Below are 19,784 nucleotides of genomic sequence, written 5' to 3' on the forward strand. Positions count from 1 at the left end.
CTGCTGCTCAGAGGTCCCGCAAAACCCCGGGTGCTGCACAGCGGGGAGGACGCGTTAGGAGGACCCTAGGCCGGGGCCTCGGTCCCCGCCGAGCTGGGGGCGGGGCGTCAGGAGCGCGCCGCGCCTGCGTGCGGGGGGCGCGCGGGGAGGGGACCCGAGGAGGCTACGAGTTGGCTGTTCCGTGACGAGGCCCTGGGGCGGCGCGGCGGGGAGGCCCGGTAGCCCGGTGCGTTCGGGGGAGGGCGGGCTCGTCTCACAGCCCCCGTCGCCCCTCGGCAGGCGGGAGCATGCTGGGGCTGCGGGGGCCGCGGCTCCCCGCCGCGCGCGTCCTGCTCCTGCTGCCGGTCCTGCCGCTGCTGCTGCCGCCCGCGGCCCCCGCGCGCCGGCGCGCGCCCTACAAGCCGGTCATCGTGGTGCACGGGCTCTTTGACAGCTCGTACAGCTTCCGCCACCTGCTGGAATTCATCAACGAGGTCTGGCGGGTCGCCGCTGCGGCCGGGAGGGAGGGAGGGTGCGGAGCTGGTGCTGCCCCGGGGAGGGCTGGGTGGGGGACGAGGCCCCGGTTCCAGCGGCGCACAGTAGGCATGTGGGCGCGGCCAGGGGCGGCGCGCAGGGCCTTCGCAGCTCATGCCCACTCGCAGCATTGCCCCTCCCCACAGACACACCCCGGGACTGTGGTGACGGTGCTCGACCTCTTCGATGGCAGAGAGAGTTTGCGGCCCCTGTGGGAACAGGTGCAAGGATTCCGAGAGGCTGTCGCCCCCATCATGGCACAGGCCCCTCAAGGGGTGCATCTCATCTGCTACTCGCAGGGTAGGTGCCCCCCAAACCTAAGCACTATCTGAAGCTTGATCCTTATCTGAGGGGCACTTCCTAGTGTCCCCTTTTCTGAACCACATTGCTCCAGCCAGGACCCTGGTGCCTGAGCCCTCCTTTTCGGACTTCCCTGAGCACGGGCCTCATCTCTGTGTGTCCTGAGTGGGATGCTCCCTGCACGGCTGCCCCCTTCTTTCCCCATTACCCATGGTTCTTGGACCCAAGAGGTAGTGAGAGGGGCAGTAAAGAGCATCCTCGAGTTACAGTCAGAAGACCCAGAATCTAATCCTGGCTCTGTCACTTATATGATATGGGACCTTCTGCCACAGGGTGTGTCTGTGTTCTCTGGATCTCAGTCTTTATGTACATTGTGGTGGGGGAGAGGCAGAGGGGGGAGACGGTTGGCCTGGCTGCCCCTAAATCCCTGCCCAATGTGGTGGTCTGCCTACAGGGGGCCTGGTGTGCCGGGCACTGCTCTCTGTGATGGATGAGCACAATGTGGATTCTTTCATCTCTCTGTCCTCTCCACAGATGGGACAGTATGGAGGTGAGTGGGTACTCTGGGCTTCATAGGGGGCCCTGAGTTTTGGGGGCACCAAGGCTTGGGGCCACTTGGCACCACTGCTCTCTTGCCAGACACGGACTACTTGAAGTGGCTGTTCCCTACCTCCATGAGGTCTAACCTTTACCGGATCTGCTATAGCCCTTGGGGGCAGGAATTCTCCATATGCAACTACTGGCACGGTGAGTAGGGGTGCTAAACTGGACCTCCATGGAGGGGAACCCTGGAGGGTAGGGCCTGCTGCTTTCCCCTCTACCATAACCAACAGCAATAATAATGGTGATAACTTATATTTATTGAGCACTACTGTGTGAACAGGCACTGTTCAAAATGCTTTATGTGTATCACCTGTTGTCTCAGAAGGTACAGTCTGGTGCAGAGGTCAGCAAACTTTTCCTTTAAAGGGCCAGATAGTAAATATTTTTAGTTTTGCAGGTCATATAGTCTCTGTCACAACCACTCGATTCTGGCATTACTAGTGTGAAAGCAGCAATACACCACACATAAATGAATGTGTCTCTGTTCCAATAAGACTTTATTTACAGAAACAAGCAGCAGACCTAACGCAAATGCCTAAGGTACTTCTTAAGACCATGGATACTGGGTCCAGACTACTTGGGTTTGAAGTCTGACCCTCCTGGGTGACTCTGGATGCTGCTTAACCTTTCTGGGACTCAGTTTTTCTCATCTATAAAATAATAATATAGTACTTACCTTATAGAGTGGTTGTAAGGATTCAATAAATTTATGAATATAATATACTTTGAACAGTACCTGGCTCATAGTAGGTACTAGATAAAGGTGTTTGCTCTCATGTTCACAATTATTATTGTCGCTACATTATATTACTGTTTACCTTGTCTATTACTGTAGCCTCCTGATTGGTCTTCCAGTCTCCAATCTTGCCTCCTCTCCCTGCTTCTCTGACTATCTTTCTAAATGCTGTTTGTACCCAGACCCCCACCATGATGACTTGTACCTCAATGCCAGCAGCTTCCTGGCCCTGATCAATGGGGAAAGAGACCATCCCAATGCCACTGGTGAGACCCTAGGCTTCTACTTGGGTCCCATTTTCTGCTTTTCTGACCCCATCTGTTACCTGGCCTGACCCCTGTGACTGATTCAGGCTCTCTTCTTCTCACCCTGCAGCATGGCGGAAAAACTTCCTTCGTGTGGGCCGCATGGTGCTGATTGGGGGCCCTGATGATGGTGTTATTACCCCCTGGCAGTCCAGGTAACAAGGGACTGTGTGGCCTGAAAATTGGCTAAGGATACTCCCTAATCCCCACCAATCTTCATCTCATGCCTAAAACTGGTCCCACTGTTCAATTAATGCCCCCCACCTTCCATTTATCCTGTCAGCCAAGACCAAAACCTGGGGAGTCATCCCCTAACCCCTTGTATCTAGCCAGTCACTACATCCTGCTGGTTCTACTTCCTCTCTATCCCTACCACCCCTGGTTTTGTAAAAACTTGTAACTTTGAAATAATTATGGATTCATGGGAAGTTGCAAAGATGGTTTAGAGAGGCCCTGTGCATCCTTCACCCAGTTTCCCCAGTGGTTGCATCTTATGTAACTATAGCACGATATCAAAACCAGGAACTTGACATTGGTACGACATGCGTATAGTTCCATGCCATTTTAGTCCATTTCCTATCACCTCTGTTACTTACCTGACTACTGAGATTGCCTCAGACTCACCCCTGCCATCCTATTCCTCTAGAAAAACCAGGTCTCAATGGCACTATGTGCAAGCCTCGGCTCGAGATCTCCATGAGTGATCTGGAGTGGCACCTGACCTCTGTAGTCACTCATTGAGCACTATGTGCCCCGGCACTGTTCTGGGCCTGGGGAATGCAGCTGTCAATAAAAGAGAAGTCCCTGCTGTTATGTCACTTACATTCTAGTAGGGGAGACAGATAATATGTGTAAATGTATATGTCAGGTAAAAATAAAATAAGGCAGGGGAAGGACTTTCAGGATGACTGGAGCCTGTTTATTTATTTATTTTATTTATTTATTTATATATTTTTTAGAACATAAATCAATAGTTTTTATTATTTTATTATTATTTTTTAAACATATCTTTATTGATTTCAGAGAGAGGGAAGGAAGGGGGGGAGAGAGAGATAGAAACATCAATGATGAGAGTCATTGATCGGCTGCCTAGCCCGAAAACCGGGCATGTGCCCTGATCAGGAATCGAACCCCAATCTCCTGGATCCTAGGTCGATGCTCAACCGCTGAGCCACGCCTGGCCGGGCTGGAGCTTGTTTTAGATAGTGGCCAGGGAACTCCTCCTGGAAGAGTTGCCCTTTGAGCAGACACTGAAGGAAATGAGGGAAGGAGTTGTGCAACAGTGTGGGGGAAGTAGGGCCAGGGAGAAGGACAGCATCTGCATGGGCCCTGGAGCAGGTATGAGCACAGGGAGCTGGAGAGAGTGGGAGAGGAGGCTGAAAGGTAGCAGGGAGCCGTTATGTCAAGCCTTTGTAAGGCAAAGTAAGGCCCTTGACTTCTTTTTTCTAAAATATACGCAACAAAAAATTTGCCATTTTAATTTTTTTAAAATATGTTTTTATCAATTTCAGAGAGAGGAAGGGAAAGGGAGAGAGAGAGATAGAAACATCAATGGGAATCATCAATCAGCTGCCTCCTGCACACCCCTTACTGGGGATTGAGCCTGCAACCCAGCACTTGCCCTGACCAGCAGTCAAACCATGACCTCCAGGTTCATGGGTCAACACTCAGTCACTGAGCCACACCGGCTGGGCAAATTTGCCGTATTTTATGTATGTATTATGTATTTATTTTTAGAGAGAGGAAAGGAGAGAGAGAGAGAAAAACATCGATCCTTTGCCTTGCGTACACACCCGGACCAGGGATTGAACCCGCAATCTGAGTATGTGCCCTGACTGGGAATCGAACCCACCATTTTTCAGTGAATGGGACAATGCTCCAACCAACTGAACCACACCAGCCAGGGCAAAATTGCTATTTTTAAATGTACAGTTCAGTAGCATTAAAGTACATTCACATTACTGTGTAACCATTACCACATTCCATCTCCAGGGCTTTTTTTTTTCTTCTCAAACTGAAACTCCATACCCATTAGACACGAACTCCCCAGCCCTGCCTCCCCCAGCCCCTGGCACCCACCACCCTTGACTTTATTCTGAGTAAAATGGGAAGGCATTGGAGGGTTTTGAGTGAAGGAGTAACATCCTATACTTAGGAGATGGGGTTTATTTATATTTCATTTCAGATCTACAGCAAGCCTATGAAGGTGGTAATAGCTCACAGTTACATAGCTCACAGTTACATAGCACAGTTACATAGACCCAAGGCATTGTTCTAAGTACTTTTCAGATAAAGCTCATTTAGCCCTGGCCATTTTGACTTAGTGGTTAAGCGTCAGACTGCGGACTAAAAGGTCTCGGTTTGATTCTGGCCAAGGGACGTACTTGGGCTGTGCGGGAGGCAACCAGTCGATGTGTGTCTCTCTCACATTGATGTTTCTCTCTCTCTCTGACTCTTCCTTCCACTCTCTCTAAAAAGCAATGGGAAAAAGTATCCTCGAGTGAGGATTTAAAAAATAAAAAGCTCATTTAATCCTCAAAACAACCTTTTAGGAAATTTGGGTGCAGAGATGAAATGATTTGCTTAAGTTCATAGAATAAGTGAAGTCAGGCTATCTGTTAATCACATGCTTTACTTCCTCTCTCCAAAGGATGTATTTCTTATATAGGACACAGGGGAGAAGTAACATGCTCAGCTGCACACAGTGGGGAGTGTGTGGCAGAGCTGGAGTGCAAGTCCAGGTCTCTGTGTCCCTGCTGCCCTCCCCGCCTTATGAAACCCAGCTTGTCAACATGGCCTCCAGGCCTCCAACCCAGCTCCCCGCCGACCCAGCTGCGCCTCACCTCTGTGCCTTTGCTCTTGCATCCCATTTGCCTCACAGCCTTCCCTAGTCCAGGGTCATCGCTGGGAAGCTTTTGTTGGTGCTCTAAACTAAGGCAGTGGCTTCTCATCTTTGCTCCTGTAGCCCATTGGACTTACTCTTATTAGCATGTGTTCAGTTATTCACCACCAGCGTCCACTCAGTGCTTGTGCCAGCTATATATTCTTAATTAAAAAACATTTTAAGACCTTTTTATTTCGAAACAATCTCATACTTAAGAAGTTACCAAAGTAGTACAAAGCAATCTTGTATACTCTTCACCTAGTTTTCCCGAGTGTTAACATTTTACCACGTCTACATTAGCATCTGCTCCCTACAGCAAGTGTGTGTGAACCATTTGAAAGTAGGCTGTAGACATAATGTTGTTTTACCCCTAAAACTTTAGCATGTCAGTGTATATTTCCTATAGACAGGGCATTTTTCACATCTCTGCAATACAGTTATCAAAATCAGGAAATTAACATTGAAATGGTGCTCTATAGACCTTACTCAAATTTTTCCAATTGTCTTTTTAGAAAAAGAATATTCCAGTGCAAGATCCAACCCAGGATCATGTGTTGCATTTAGTTTTCTTGTCTTTGTAGTCTCTTTTAATCTGGAATACTTCCCCAGTTTTTGTCCGAGACTGATATTTTGAAGCGTATGGGCCAGCTATTTTGTAGAATGTCCCTTAATTTGGATTGGTTGGCTATTTCCTCACTATTAGATTCAGGTTATACATTTTTGATGGGAATTCAGCGAAGTGATGCTGCATCTTCATTACGTCACCTCATGGGGTACATGATGTCCAGTTAAATATTTTGAGTGTCCTCTCTGCTGCCTGTCTCCCCAACAGGCTGTAAGTTCCTTAAGGACCCTAGCCCACCTTGATTTTCTCCAGCTGTCCTGATAATGCCTCACCCCCTTCTCTTTATAGCTTCTTTGGTTTCTATGATGCAAATGAGACAGTCTTGGAGATGGAGGAGCAACTGGTGAGTTCCTGGGATTTCTTCATGCCCTGTCCCAGCTCAATCTGTAGCCCTCCCTGCTACTGACTCATGAACTGAAGGGTTCACCCTGGTGGGAGGGTGCCTGAGACACCAGCAGGAACTCACTTTGTCTCTCTCTGTGTCTGTCTTCCGTGCCCCTTTATCCACCTCAAAGGTTTATCTTCGGGATTCTTTTGGGTTGAAGACTCTCTTGGCCCGGGGGGCCATAGTGAGGTGTCCAATGGCTGGGATTGCCCACACGGCCTGGCACTCCAACCATACCCTTTATGAGACCTGCATTGAACCTTGGCTCTCCTGAGGACATCCCCAGGGATCCCCTAGGAACTCCCTGGCCCAGAGACCAATTGGTGGCCTTGGAAAGCAGATGTCCAGCTCTGTTGCACCAGTGACCACATCATTTCTTGCACACTGCCCCCACCAATCAGGGCTCCCAGGATCCCCTCCTCTGCTCCATGAATAACAAATCCTGGTCTCCCCCACCTCATGTCTTCATTTGGGGGTTGCTCCATGTTCTCCCATCCTTTCAAGGCTGAGGTTGGGAAGTGAGAAACCAGGTTTTTAACTTGTGGCTGCTCCTCCATCTCTGGCTGTACAGGAGGGGAACCCAGCCTGCCCACCACAGCAGTCTCCTCCCAGGCCACTCAGGACATTGTTAGCTTCTGTTCCCACTGAACTCCCCCCTGTTGTCAGCCATCCCACCCCCAGGAAGGACTACCCATGAGAGTGGGGTCCTGAGGCTCCCCTATGGGGACAGTTCCATTCTTGAAGTGTCAGTGTTGGGGAATATCTGTGGCCTGCAAGGCCCATCTCAGGTTTGGGGATCCCCCAGTCCCTATGTTCAGTGTTGGGGTACCTCCTGGGAGCCTACTTTCTTTGAGGCCCCAGCCCTTCTTTTAGCTACCCTTGAATGGGTATTACCCCTGTATTTGTGGAAATAAAGTTCCATTTCCTCAGTGTGACTTGGCTCATTTCCAGGTGAGGGGAACCTGGCTCCCAAAAAGGGATGGGAATGGAGGGCCCAAGGCCTGGGTGCCCGGATGCCTGGTCTGGGGTGGGACCCCCTTGGTGTTTCCGCTCTCTCAGTGCCCATTCTGTGTGGGTTCCTGATTCTCTGTGGGTTCTTTCCTGCTGAGGACAATTCTTTTCCTGTCCCAGGCTAAGATTGGGGGCCTGAGCCCAGGGCTCCAGTGGTTTGTGCCCCAGCTTCATGGATGGAATGTCCCTGCCACCCCCAGGCTAGCCCAGGGAGCTAAGGGTCAGGGTAAGCATTTGCTGAGCCCCTTTTCAACCTTTGTAGGCCAGAGCTGGGTGAAGGCCTGGACAATGAGCCTCCTCTTCCTGGAAAGAAGGAATTTTGATGGAGACAATAGGGCCCTGTCTACTCTGGCTTAGGGGGCAGTGGCTGACTCAACTGTGCCCGCCCCCCACCGGCCCTAACAAATGTCATCGAGAAATGGGGTCGCTTTTCCTCTTAGTGCCCTGGTTGTCCCCCTGCCTAGCATGACTTCCCCTTTTTTCCTCAACTGATCTTGCCTCTTCTCCCATGACCTGACCCAACTTTGTTCTCTGCCAGCTCTCTCCCTGCCCCCCAGTTCTCCCCCAGTCTGTGTTGGGTTTAGGGGGGAGGCTAGGGCCAAGGGTACTGTAGCGTTACATAGCCAGTAGCCTCTGATTTGGGGGGGTCAAGAAATAAGGGGCCTCAGAAAGTTGGGAAGATACTTCTGTGGGGCCCTTTGCTGGGGTGGGACTTGGACCCCACTGAGGAGACCAAGCTGGAGCTATAGGGGAGGCCTGTGGGAGGGGGCAAGAATGGGAGGACTCTGTGTGGCCCAGCCCCTCCTCTCTCAGCAGCCCAGCCTGCCCACCAGTCTGAGCAACTGCTGCTGAGGCTGGTGGGCCTGAAGTCTCCAGGAGAGAGCGGAAGGCAGGTGGGGACAGAATGTCAATGGGGAAAGGGAGGGTCATTCACAGCCTTTGAGTGTGAGTTGGGGGTGCTGTCTGGGTGAGGGGTGCATGTGATGGAATGGCACGGGTGTGGGAAGGTAGTAGGAATGTGTTTAAGGTGTGGAGTTGCTAGGTGTGTGGGGGGGTGTGCAAGGAGGGAAGTGGATGCAGTGGTGAATGCGAGGTTAGGACGGTGGGAAGATTAAGGGGGAAGAGGGCGTGTTACAGATCGGAGGGTTAACTCTGTGTGCAGAGGGGAGGGAGGGAGGGTGTCCGGGTGTGAGCCTGGGTGGTGCTGTATGGACCATGGGGAGCTAAAGGAAGGGGGCTGTTAGGTAAACATGCCCACGGGTGTTGGCAATCCTGGTGAGTAGTGCAAGTGTGTACAAATAAATGTCCTGTCACCCTTAGAGGGCACCAGCAGACTGCTTTGGAGGGGCTGGATCTGGAGAAGTTAATAGGGGAGGGAAGGGCCATCATTAACCTCTTCTTGCTTGCAGCCGGCAGTCTGGAGTCAAGGAGAATCATGGGGTCCAGGGCTGAGCTGTGTACTCTCCTAGGCGTGCTCTCATTCCTCCTCCTACTGATGTCAGGAGAAGGGTCCAAGGGTGGATCCCTCAAAGAGAGGTGACAACATAGGGGGCAGGGGCAGGGTGAGATCTTCAGGAAACTTTCTGGGGTGGGGCAGGGTAAGATCTTCAGGAAACTTTCCGGGGTGGGGCTTCACAAGTGGCAAAAAAACTTTAGAATGGGGACGAGGCTGTCACCTGAAGGGAGGACTGGGCCTCAGTGAGCCTAGAGGGATCTAGGGCTCCAGGCTCTCCAGGGCCTGGGCCACTCAATGTCTCCCACCTTCTCCCGCATGGGTGCAGTCAGGGGGTCTGCTCCAAGCAGACACTAGTGGTCCCGCTCCATTACAACGAGTCCTACAGCCAACCGGTGTATAAGCCCTACCTGACCCTGTGCTCTGGAAGGCGCATCTGCAGCACCTACAGGTGAGGGACAGGGAGCTTGGATCCCGGGGTCTTCCAAGAGGAACCCCAAGAACCGCGACCAGGACCCATATGTCAGGGTCCAGAGCCCGGTGCTGTGTTCCAGGACCACGTACCGCATGGCGTGGCGGGAGGTGAGGAGGGAGGTGCGGCAGGTGCACGCGGTGTGCTGCCAGGGATGGAAGAAGCGGCATCCAGGGGCGCTCACCTGCGATGAAGGTGAGGCTGGCTCTTCCCGGGCCTCGGGGAGGCGCGCCTGGGGTGGCTCAGTGCGTCCCAAACAGCCCTTCCTGTGCCCGCAGCTGTCTGCGCCAAACCCTGCCTGAACGGAGGCGCCTGTATCCGGCCGGACCGGTGCGAGTGCGCCCCCGGCTGGGGTGGGAAGCACTGTCACGTGGGTGAGTCGGCTCGCCCGCCCCGCGGTGGCGCCAAGCCCTCCTGGCCCTCCCAGGCCTCGGCGCCCGCTCCAGCCCCTCAGCCCCTCCTCTTTCCCGTAACCAGACGTGGATGAGTGTAGGACTGGCGTCACCCTCTGCTCACACCGTTGCCTGAATACCGCGGGCAGCTTCACCTGTGGCTGCCCCCACGGCCTGGTGCTGGGCCCGGACGGGCGCACCTGCGTAGAGGGATCCCCGGAGCCTCCAACTAGTGCCAGCATCCTCAGCGTGGCGGGTGAGTGGCAGGGGTGTGGGCTGGTGGCAGGGCCTGGGCACTGGTCACGCTCTCTCCTTTGTCCCAGTTCGGGAAGCGGAACAGGATGAGGGCGCCCTGAGCCGGGAGATCGGGGAGCTGCGAGAGCGCCTGGAGCAGCTGGAGCAGGCGAGCCTGGGCGCCTGGGGCCAAACCCGCTGGGCTGGGCGCACCCCCTCCCCAACACCCTAAGGCGTCTTTTCCTTGTAGTGGGCTGGGCAGGCTGGGGCCTGGGTCAGAGCCGTGCTGCCCATGCCACCTGAAGACCTGCAGCCCGAACAGGTGGCAGAGCTGTGGGGCCGGGGCGACCGGATAGAGTCTCTGAGCAACCAGGTGCTGCTGCTGGAGGAGAGGCTAGGCGCCTGTGAGTCCTCTTGCCTGTATTTGCTGGACCCCACCCCCAGCTTTTCCTAATTCAGTTTCTCTTTTCCCAAAACCCTTCCCTAACACTCACTCTCCCCATACCTTCCCCAGATAAGCACTTTACCACCCCTTCTTCTGGCACTGCCCCCAACCTGGTGGTTTCACTTACTGTTGGGTGGGAGTATCAGTCTCCCCAGTACTCATACCCACTCCAGGCTGGAGGCAGTCCACAGCCAACAGGTCTGCCTGTCTCCTTGTCATTAACCAGGCTCCTGTGAGGACAATAGCCTGAGCCCAGGCCTCAACGGGCGGCAATGAGGAACCTCTGCAGAGCCCCTGCCCCCTAATTTATACAGAAGCTGGACGCACTAATCCTTTGGGATTCGCCAGCTGGGGAGCTGCAGATAAGGTTATCTGCCACTAAGGAGCAATGTCTCAGTGGCAGCCCCTGAGTCTTCCAGCTGGGGCAGATTGCCTGGGGGTGTGGGAACTGCTTCTTCAACTCAACAAACACAGCTCAAGTATCCAGATCTCGCTCAATCTTTATTCTCAGTTTCTTGCTGTTATCCAGATAATTAATAAAAACCAACCATGAAAAATGGAGTCCCACCCTCTCCTTTTGCTCCCAGCCCCTCCCTGTTGTGGGCACTAGTCTGGGATGGGAGGCAGGGAGGCTAATGCCACAGGGAGGAAATGAAAACTGGCTCAGAGGGGGGAAACCTCAAAGAAAGAGAAATAAATTAAAAGCCCTCCCATCCCCTCCAGCCAGGGTTCAGTGCTCTCCCCCAGCCCCTCAGGGAGCAGTGAGTGCAGCACGTGGCTACCCCTTGCCCCTTGTCTCATTAGAATGGTACAGAAGGGCTGCAGGGGGATGGGTGGGGCCGGGGCACAGGGACAGGGGAAGCAGAAATGTCAAGACCAAACTGGCATCCAGGAGTATGCACAGTCCTGGGCACCTGGGCATGGGCAGGAATGAGACCTCTGAGTGAGAAGAGTCCAGCCTCCACTGACAGGAGGCTCCATGGGAGGGAGGGTGAAGGTGCTGAGGAGTATTCCCAGGAGGAGCCTGGGAGGAGTGTTCCAGGCATCAGCTTCCAGGCACAGCATGAGGAGTCCTCCTCACAATGGGATGAGTCCACGGAATCCATGGACCTGGGGGGGGGATTGTTCCACAGAACGGATGGGTCCACTGGCCAATGTGGGGTGGAGAGGGAGCGAAGACCACAAAGGAAGAAGGTCCATTGGGGACAGGATGGAGTGCTTCCACCTGTGTGTAGGCTGAGCTACTGGAGATGAGGGGGAGGCAACTGTCCCATAGACTCAATGGCACAGGAGGTGGGTGGGGGTCTGAGTGGAGACTGCACCGAGGCAAGAGAGTCCATGGGGGGAGCTGGGAAGGGGCAGAGACATTCACTTCAGAAGCTGAAGATTCCAAAGAGGAGACTGAGTGGGGAGAGGGGGAACGAGGGGAAACGAGGAAGAGGGCTTGGTCCTGCTTCAGGACCCACTGGGCTAGCAGGTGTGTGGAGGAATGTGGGTTTAGATGGAAGGGGAGCTCAGAGCCGGGCCTCGCCCACTCCTCCAGGCTTCTTCAGATAGTCACCACCACCCCTGCCATCAGTGGAGATTTCCCGGAAAACAGTGAGCATGGAGTGTCGGACTCTGTCAGCCAGAGCTGGGACGTCATCTGGTGTCAGCCCTTCTGTGGGCACTGGGGGCAGCACCCGAACCTGACATCGCCCTGGGAGGGGGGTGAGCACAATCAGGGCCTCTGCCGGCAAGCTGGGCCCAGTTTCTGAGCTCTCCTGCTACTCTCCTCAACCTTTCAGTGCTCTTCCTCCAACCCGGGGCAACTGCCCCTCTGCCTGCTAGATGCCACCTGTTCCTCGAGGCCCTCCTGCACAAAGCCTTCCTCAGACCCCAGTCCAGACATGGTGCCCTTCCAGCCCCCACTGTCTAGGTTTCGTGTTTACTGCTGAGTGTTACAGCTCTGCACACCTTATCTTTCCTGCTAGACAGTCATGGCCTCTCCTGGAGGGACCAACTGTTACCTATCTAGCAAGGTATGGTGGGTGCTTAACACATACTTGCTGGCTGACAATCCTGTGGGCATCTCACAGCTCTGACACTGACTGATCCTGCTCTATAGGAATGTCCCTCCAGCCTCCGCCATGACCTTTCCGGCCCCCCTGCCCCCCCGCCCCCAGATTTGCTCAGAGCCCTTACCCGAAGTGAAGCGGCGCTCCTTTTTGCAGTAGAAGTCTTGATAGGAGGACATGACGATGGGAACAATAGGAACCTGGGAAAGGGGAAAGGGCATTAGCCTCTGGCTCCCTTCTGAAGCCCCAGGCCATGCTTACACCAGAGAGGAAGGGATGGTGGGGGCTGGGGCTCAGCAGCAGAAGGTGGAGGAGTAATCACCTGGGCCTGCACTGCAAGGTGGAAGGCTCCACGTTTGAAGGGCAGCATGGAGCCATTGTGGTTTCTTGTGCCCTCAGGAAAAACCCAGACTCGCACCTGGAGGGGGAAGAAAGAGGGACGAGGAAGACACACACATATGGAGGGACCGCAAAATGGTTGTGACTTATGAGGCCCCTTGGCCCTGATATCAGTTTATTTACAACTATTCTACTCCATCCCCCCTGCCCCCCACATCCCCAGAGTGACTCACGTCCTGGGTGAGCAGGGTCTGTGCGACCTCAGACATGACACTGATGGCATCCCCAGTGCGCTTCCGGTCGATAAAGATGACTCCTGCGAGCCAGCAGGCCAGCCCAGCAGAGCCAGCCCACAGTAGCTCCCGCTTGGCGATGGGCACACATCGGCCGGGCAGTACCTCCATCATCCCTGAGGCAGAGGTAAGTTGGGGTGAGCATCAGGGTGGTCATGCCCACCTCACCCAAGTCATCACCCACACTTCAGGGGCCTGCATATAAAGGAAGAGTGAGACTGGGGGGAAGGGCCAGGGAAGACCCAGGTGGAGGGAAGGGTGATTAAAAGCCTACCACCCTGCTTATGAGGGAAAGAAGGCCATGTCTGAGCTGAAGGGCAGTTGGGCAACTCTGAGAAGATTCTGGGGAAGGTTCCAGGAGGAAGGGCATGGCTGGGGGAGGTGTGTTCCAGGAGGAAGGTCATGGCTGGAGGAGGGTCTCACCAAGCAGGTCGAGGGAGCTTTGGTGGTTGGAGACGACGACATAGGGCTGTGAGGGAGGGAAGTGGTGAGCCCCTCGCACCTCCACTCGGATCCCGTACAGGTATTTGATGTGGAGCAGCATCAGACGCAAGATCCTATGGGGTGTCACGGCAAGCAGTTCCAGGGGGATCCACTGACGTCCACCTGCATGCCTCAGCTCCCCTCTACCTTACCCTCTTCTGGGCATCTTTACAGTCCTCTCCCCTTCCTGTCCCTGGACTCTCTCAGTCTCTCCTACACACCCCATGCCCTCCCCATCCACTGCTCACTTCTGACCCTTAGGTTCCCTCATCGCCCAACATCCCTTGGCCCTCACTTCATGTTCTCGACATTGCGTCCTCGCACGGCACAGACAGGGATGGCAAGCACAGCCAGGAAGAGGATCCAGCCATTGTAGAAGGCCATCTTGAAGAAGTACTTGGCACTGGGGCTGCAGAACCACAGGGTGGGCAGCAGGAAGAGCAGCAGCAGGAAGAGCAGCAGCAGCACCGTCCATGCCCCTGGCCACAGGTCCATTCTGGTCACCTGCAGGGTAGGGGTGAGGGACAGTGGGCCTGATTCCTGGAGGGGGGTGGGGTGGACGAGGTGCAGAAGGCAGGAGACACAGGATGGGGCCAGGGCTCCCATCGAAACCCACTCAGGAAGCCTCTCTAGGATGGGGCCAGTGGGGAGCTTGGGACTGGTCTCCCGCCCCTCTCTCTGAAGGCTCCAGATACCTTCAGATGCACATGAGACAGGAGACACGTACATCCACAAGTCACAGATGCATGATAATAAAAGGACAATAAAATGGAGAGCTAACACTAGTAGCTGGTAAGGGTTTTTTAAGGGTCTTATAAGGGTCTACACCTCTGCTGTCCAATCCAGCAGCCACCAGCCACACATGGCTGCTGAGCACTTGAAATGTGGCCTAGTCTGAATTGAGATGTGCTGGAAATGTAAAATACACATCAGATTGCAAAAACTTTGAATGAAAAACAGAATGTAAAATATCCCATTAATAACCTTTTATATGGATTACATTTTGAAATTATAACTTTTGTGTTCAATAGAGTGCATTAAAATTAATTTCACCCTGTTACTTTTTACCATTTTCAATGTAGCTACCAGACAACTAAAAATGACATATACGGCTTGCATTATATTTGTTAGGGCTGATCTATACATATTATACACTATGTTAAACCACAAAATTTACATTTTATAGGAAACAGGCCCAGAGAGGTTAAGTACCTTACCTGAGGTGATATATGACACCTACAAGGAACTTCCTAGCTTCAACCTAAGCAGCTTGTCTGTGCCCCTAACAACTCAATCCCACTGCTATCTGTATGTGAATTACATAGGTGCACACATAGCAGATACTGTGCAAGTTACAAAACACCCACAGACATTCTCAAAGGTTGACTTACAAGAATAAAGGCTCTGTCACTAAGGCAAACATACACACACAGCTGGACCAGTTCACACACATACACAAATTTATAATCACATCCAGTGACAGATGAAGGACTGGAAATGCATACCTAGAAAAATCCCTTTCCACCTAGGCAGCCTCCCGTTCCAGATAAAGCCACGGACATACTAGGAGTAACTACCTCCATCAATCCTGCCTCCACAGACAGGCAAACGAATCCCACCACTCCTTCCTTCCCTTCCAGCAACGCGGGAGGCAGTTTGGTCAGGCAGGTACAGAGGGTAAGGCCTCACCAAGTGAGAAAAGGGCAGAGAGTAAGAGACATCATATGACCTACCCTGGAAGAGGAAAGAGCTCAGGAGGAAGATGGGCAGGCGCCCAGAACCTGCCTTCTAGGCCCTTCCTTCTTCTACTCTTCTTTCCCCAGCAGTGGGGCAGGGTCACAATTCACAAAACTGGTGTTCAGGCAAATACTATCAAGGCCAAAGACACTCCCTTCCTATACCAGGAAGGGCTGTACTCAAAGGTAAGCCCACTGCCAAGAGCAAAGGTAACAGGCAATAGAGGAAACAGGAGACTGCCAGCTCTAAAATGTAGGCTTTGGAGCCACCCATCCCACTGCCCCTGCAAGTTTGGACCAGTGTTTCTCCTCTGGACTATTTGCAACAGGCTCCTAACTCTTCCCCTTCAATCCTTCTTCCACATGGCAACCAGAAATTTTTCTATAACACAAATCTGGGCATTTCCCTCTCTTGCATAAAGGAAACTTCTTGACAAGTTGACTTCTGCTTACATCTTTGGCCACATGCCCACAAATGCCTTTTACTCCAAACTGATTTACATCAGTTCCTCAGACACACCATGACCTTTCATGCTTCTGTGCCATGAGCATGCTGTTCCTTTTGGCTGAAATGCCCTTCCACCTCTTCACCTGCCTCACTCAGTTCAGTGTCACATTTTGGAGGTCTTTTTGAACTCCACCAGGCCTGACTTTTCATTACACTTTTATCTTAATCACTGGCTCTTAAAGGGTGGAAATACAACTTCTTAGACCTTACCCCAGATCTCCTGGATCAGAAATTCTGTATATTGGCTCCATATAATCTCTACTTTAACAAGCCTTCCAGGTGAGTTTGAGAACCACTGGTTGTAACATAACTGTATATAACTGCTCACTGGCATTTCTGTTTCCCTTTCTAGTCTATAAGCAGCTTGAGGGCAGAGACTCTGCCTTATCCCCAATGCCTAGGACAAGAGGCACAGAAGGCACTCATAAACATTTGCTGAACAGATAGATCATAGGGCTGTATACATACCCGCACAACCATGATTAATGACAGAGGTGACCGTTCTGAGAATGAGTAAGACAGCTACCCTCTTGAGGACTATTAGCTATAATGGAAAGTCACTGAGAAAGCAGTGAACACAGCGAGCCTAATGGTAACCTACTCTGAATATACACATGCAGTACACGCCCACAGTGAAAGCAGGGCAACAAGTCAAGATGGCACACACCATCGTACACACAAGAGAAACATACAGAAGGGGATTAGCATGCCACAGGTAAAGATACTGCTGTCATCAAATACATGCCAACAGTGCATAGTTGGGGACAGATAATGTGTACGGCAGGGCCGACCCAGGGCATACTCTGAACTCCAGACACAGGCTGTACACAGCCACTGGCAAGATAATGTGTGGAAAGAGACACAGGCCAGAGATCAGCAAGGTGAGTCACCTGGGTATGATTCTTTGGGGTGATGGAGGCCCAGTTACCCTCTCTAATACGTAACATTAAGTGACCCTTTCTGGAGCAGAAATATCCAAGGACTTATAAATGCAATGGAGAGCCAAATGGGTTAATGAGCCCATTGTTCCCAAAATATACTGCCAATAAAATTAAGAAATAGTGAAACCATAAGCACACATTTTGGGCATGTCACATCAGTGTATCATGAACCCTGCCTGGGAAAACATATGCAGCAGAGAGACCAACCCGATCACAAAAGGAGTGTGTGCTAATCACGTAAGCATAGGTCCCACACATTGAAGACTGCATATGACAGGACCATGGGCAGAACAAGTGAGCCCCCCAAAATAAGGTATAATTTCTACCTGCTAAAGTACACATGCATAAAAAAACATGTGTAAGAAACATGAAACCAATAATAGATGCAATATGTATATGAAAACTCACACACTTGAACATGTCAAGGCTAGACTTGAGACATGGACTAAGATATGAGAATGGGCAATTCTGATGAAAAAAACACACCATTTCTCCACAGCCATGGACAGCATAGGACAACCTAGCCGCACACAAGCTATTATGTGAAAGGTACACCTATTCAACACAAAACACACAAGGCCCTTGACTTTGAGGGTCTAGCAGTGCTGGAGGCCACTGAAAAACAAGAGGCTCTGTGCCTAGATGGAAGCAGACCTGTCTGAGGGCATTCCTAGGAAGCAAATTCTGCTCGGGGAAGGAGGGCAGTAAACCGCCATCTCCTAGCCACAACCCTCCAAGAGTCAGGCGGGGCCAAAGGGCAAGGAAAGGAACCGGGGAAGGTGCAGGAATTCCCTCTCCAGGATTCCTTGTCCACGCCCTATCCACAACTCAGTCTCCAATTCTCTTGTCTCGTCCATCCTTCCTCCCCCTCAGGCCCCCTTCTCCTTTCCCCAGAAACCCTCTCCCCACTCAGCTCTCATCCTTTCCACAGCAGCCCTCTCCCCAGTCCACGCTCCCAGGCCCAGTCTCTCCCCCACCCTGTCCTCCCTGCCCCTTTCAGCACCTCCCCCCTCCTCCCGTCCCTTTCCTGCCCCACCTCAGTGGGGAGGGGGGGCCTGGGGGGCTGGCCCCCTCCCCAGCCAGGCTGCGGCAGCGGTGGTGGCGGGTGGCTGGCTGTGCCTCGTTCGGGATGTCGGTGCCAAGGGGGCGATAGGACTTGGGGGTATCCTAGCCCCGGCCGATGGAGGGGAGGTGAGAGTGGGAGGCTGGGCCCATAGCGGTCGCAAGGGTGGGGGGTTGTCCCCCCAGCTCCCTCCCGCCCTCCCTTCCTGCCGTCTCTGAGGGCTGGGGCTGCTGCCGCTATCCCCCCACCCTCCCCTCCGCCTGTGGCTTCCGGGGCTGGTCAGGAAGTAGGGGGCGGTGATGGGCGGCTGCTGTGCCAATCGCCTCCCGGGCCCCCGGCGTCTCCTCCGCGCGCCGACCAGTCTCCGCTCGCTCGCCGCGCTCCGGGAGAGCTGGGCTGGGCTCTGCATCTGTCGTTCTCTGGCTGCAGCTGCATCTTTTTTCCTCCATAAAACTCCCTTTCAGCTAACGTGACTTGTGTGCCCCTGCAGGCTGTATTCCTTTCTCGGCCCATTCCTTCTCCTCAGTCTTCATCAGCTGCCCTTTTGCCACTTCTTCTTGGCTTCTTCCTTTCTCCTTAACTCCCCTATCTGCTGCTTATTCCCTCTAACTCTTCTCTGAGACTCATTTTCTTGTCCCTCATTCAATTCCAAATATTTATCAAACTTCTACTGGATGCCAAGCACTGAGCCCTTCACCTCTCTTTGTCCCTCCAGGGCTCTATCTCCCCTCCCCTCCCCCTCCAGCCCCCTAGTTTGGTCTCTTTGTCCTTTGTCCCCTCCATACCTCCCAGCAGTCCAACTCCCTCCTCTACCCCCTCCCCAGCCCCTGCCTCTTTAAAGAGAAAGGATGCTCTCAGGCCCTCTCCCTGCCCGTCTTTCGATGCTCGTTAACCTCAGTACTTTTTCCAGTTCCTTCCTATCAGTCTCCTTACTCACCCAAGCCGAGGCAACCCCTCAGTCTGGGCGCATCTATTCTTAAAATGGAAATTGGGCATTAGGATTGCTTTCTTGGGGGGGGGGGTGCGAGGGGAAAGTGAGGAAGAATGCTGGTTCCTCTGGGACAAGCATGCCTCCTTAATTTTGTAGCCATGTAGCTAGCTCCGTCTCCAGCCCGTGGTCCCCATATTCCCATTATCCCTTTACCAGGATCATTCTATCACTGCTTCTTCCTTGGTCTCCACCTCTTCTCACTAACTTTCCCCCTAAACCTCTACAGAACCCCTGAACCGCCACCTCCCCTGCATTTATCAGGTTGTTGCTGAACTGCCGTCAGCCCGCGTCTGCCCCGCCCCGACACGCCTTAGCCGTGAGACTTTGCACGCCCTGAGGAAGATGTGAAGAGCTCTGGTAGTGGGAGGAGTGTTACCTAATTCTGCTCCTTGGGCCACAGTGAGGGTCACTGACTGCAGAACAAAGGCCCACGCTCTGAAGCGACTCGCCTAAGTCCCAGGGGCCCAGCCCCGGGGGAAGACCCCAGCTCTCCAGGGCATCTTCCAAGAAGGAAGGGGCGGGCCTAACTCCGTTCCGCCGCAGGTCGCCCTAAAAAGGGGCGGGCCTTGTCCCCCTGCACCCACTCACCGAGCGGGGGAGCTAGGCATTTTCTGCTCTTAAGGTTTAAAACGCAGTCGAGGCCAACTCTGTTCTACCGGCCACTTTCAAAAGGGGTGAGCCTTTGGTTCAGTTCTGCTCTGTAAACCACCCACAGAGGGACGGGCCAGGTCGGTGAGCCGAGGGCCGGGTTGGCCCCGGCGCCGCAGGTCGAGGCCCGCACCATCCACGCGCTGGGCTATCCCAGTTCTCCCTTCTTCACTTGGAGGGAGGGGCGGCCCCAAGCTTTGCTCTCTACGTCACCGAAAGAGGCCGGAGCCATTTTGAACGCGCGACCCTAGTGTTTCCCTCTTTCCTGAGCCCTTCGCTGTCTTTTCCGATCTCGGCCAATTAGGGGCGAAGGAAACGGCCCAATCGGGCAAGAGATACCACAGGCCGAAGACTAGGATGAGGCTAA

The 19,784-nt window shown here is 53.3% G+C and overlaps 3 protein-coding genes across 7 annotated transcripts; 2 read left to right on the forward strand and 1 right to left on the reverse strand.

Moving 5' to 3' along the window:
• The first annotated feature begins 279 nt into the window (after positions 1-279).
• Positions 280-8,210, forward strand: PPT2 (palmitoyl-protein thioesterase 2). Of its 2 annotated transcripts, none has more exons than XM_087817316.1 (8): positions 280-473; positions 660-813; positions 1,268-1,363; positions 1,453-1,560; positions 2,335-2,418; positions 2,528-2,612; positions 6,255-6,309; positions 7,625-8,210. In XM_087817316.1, the coding sequence occupies exons 1-8, from the start codon at positions 288-290 to the stop codon at positions 7,637-7,639; spliced, it is 783 nt and encodes a 260-aa protein (XP_087673442.1). In that variant the 5' UTR covers positions 280-287; the 3' UTR covers positions 7,640-8,210. The 2 variants fall into 2 exon arrangements, with proteins under 2 accessions (XP_087673442.1, XP_087673441.1); XM_087817315.1 differs by lacking the exon at positions 7,625-8,210 and adding an exon at positions 6,482-7,449.
• EGFL8 (EGF like domain multiple 8) lies at positions 7,505-11,208 on the forward strand. Its single transcript, XM_016215338.2, has 8 exons — positions 7,505-7,588; positions 8,772-8,898; positions 9,144-9,266; positions 9,370-9,482; positions 9,566-9,661; positions 9,765-9,935; positions 10,003-10,317; positions 10,585-11,208. Exons 2-7 carry the CDS (start codon positions 8,798-8,800, stop codon positions 10,143-10,145), a joined length of 747 nt encoding a protein of 248 aa, XP_016070824.2. The 5' UTR covers positions 7,505-7,588; positions 8,772-8,797; the 3' UTR covers positions 10,146-10,317; positions 10,585-11,208.
• On the reverse strand, positions 10,839-19,474 carry AGPAT1 (1-acylglycerol-3-phosphate O-acyltransferase 1). Of its 4 annotated transcripts, none has more exons than XM_087817319.1 (7): positions 19,358-19,474; positions 13,826-14,034; positions 13,471-13,604; positions 12,988-13,163; positions 12,738-12,833; positions 12,543-12,615; positions 10,839-12,057 (listed from the first exon to the last, which is right to left on the reverse strand). In XM_087817319.1, the coding sequence occupies exons 2-7, from the start codon at positions 14,023-14,025 to the stop codon at positions 11,873-11,875; spliced, it is 864 nt and encodes a 287-aa protein (XP_087673445.1). In that variant the 5' UTR covers positions 14,026-14,034; positions 19,358-19,474; the 3' UTR covers positions 10,839-11,872. The 4 variants fall into 4 exon arrangements, with proteins under 4 accessions (XP_087673445.1, XP_087673446.1, XP_087673444.1 ...); XM_087817320.1 differs by lacking the exon at positions 19,358-19,474 and adding an exon at positions 19,146-19,228; XM_087817318.1 differs by lacking the exon at positions 19,358-19,474 and adding an exon at positions 17,752-17,977.
• Between the last annotated feature and the right edge of the window lie 310 nt (positions 19,475-19,784).

The sequence above is a fragment of the Miniopterus natalensis genome, chromosome 5 (genome assembly GCF_054644295.1).
Source record: "Miniopterus natalensis isolate mMinNat1 chromosome 5, mMinNat1.hap1, whole genome shotgun sequence".
Classification (NCBI taxonomy): domain Eukaryota; kingdom Metazoa; phylum Chordata; class Mammalia; order Chiroptera; family Miniopteridae; genus Miniopterus; species Miniopterus natalensis.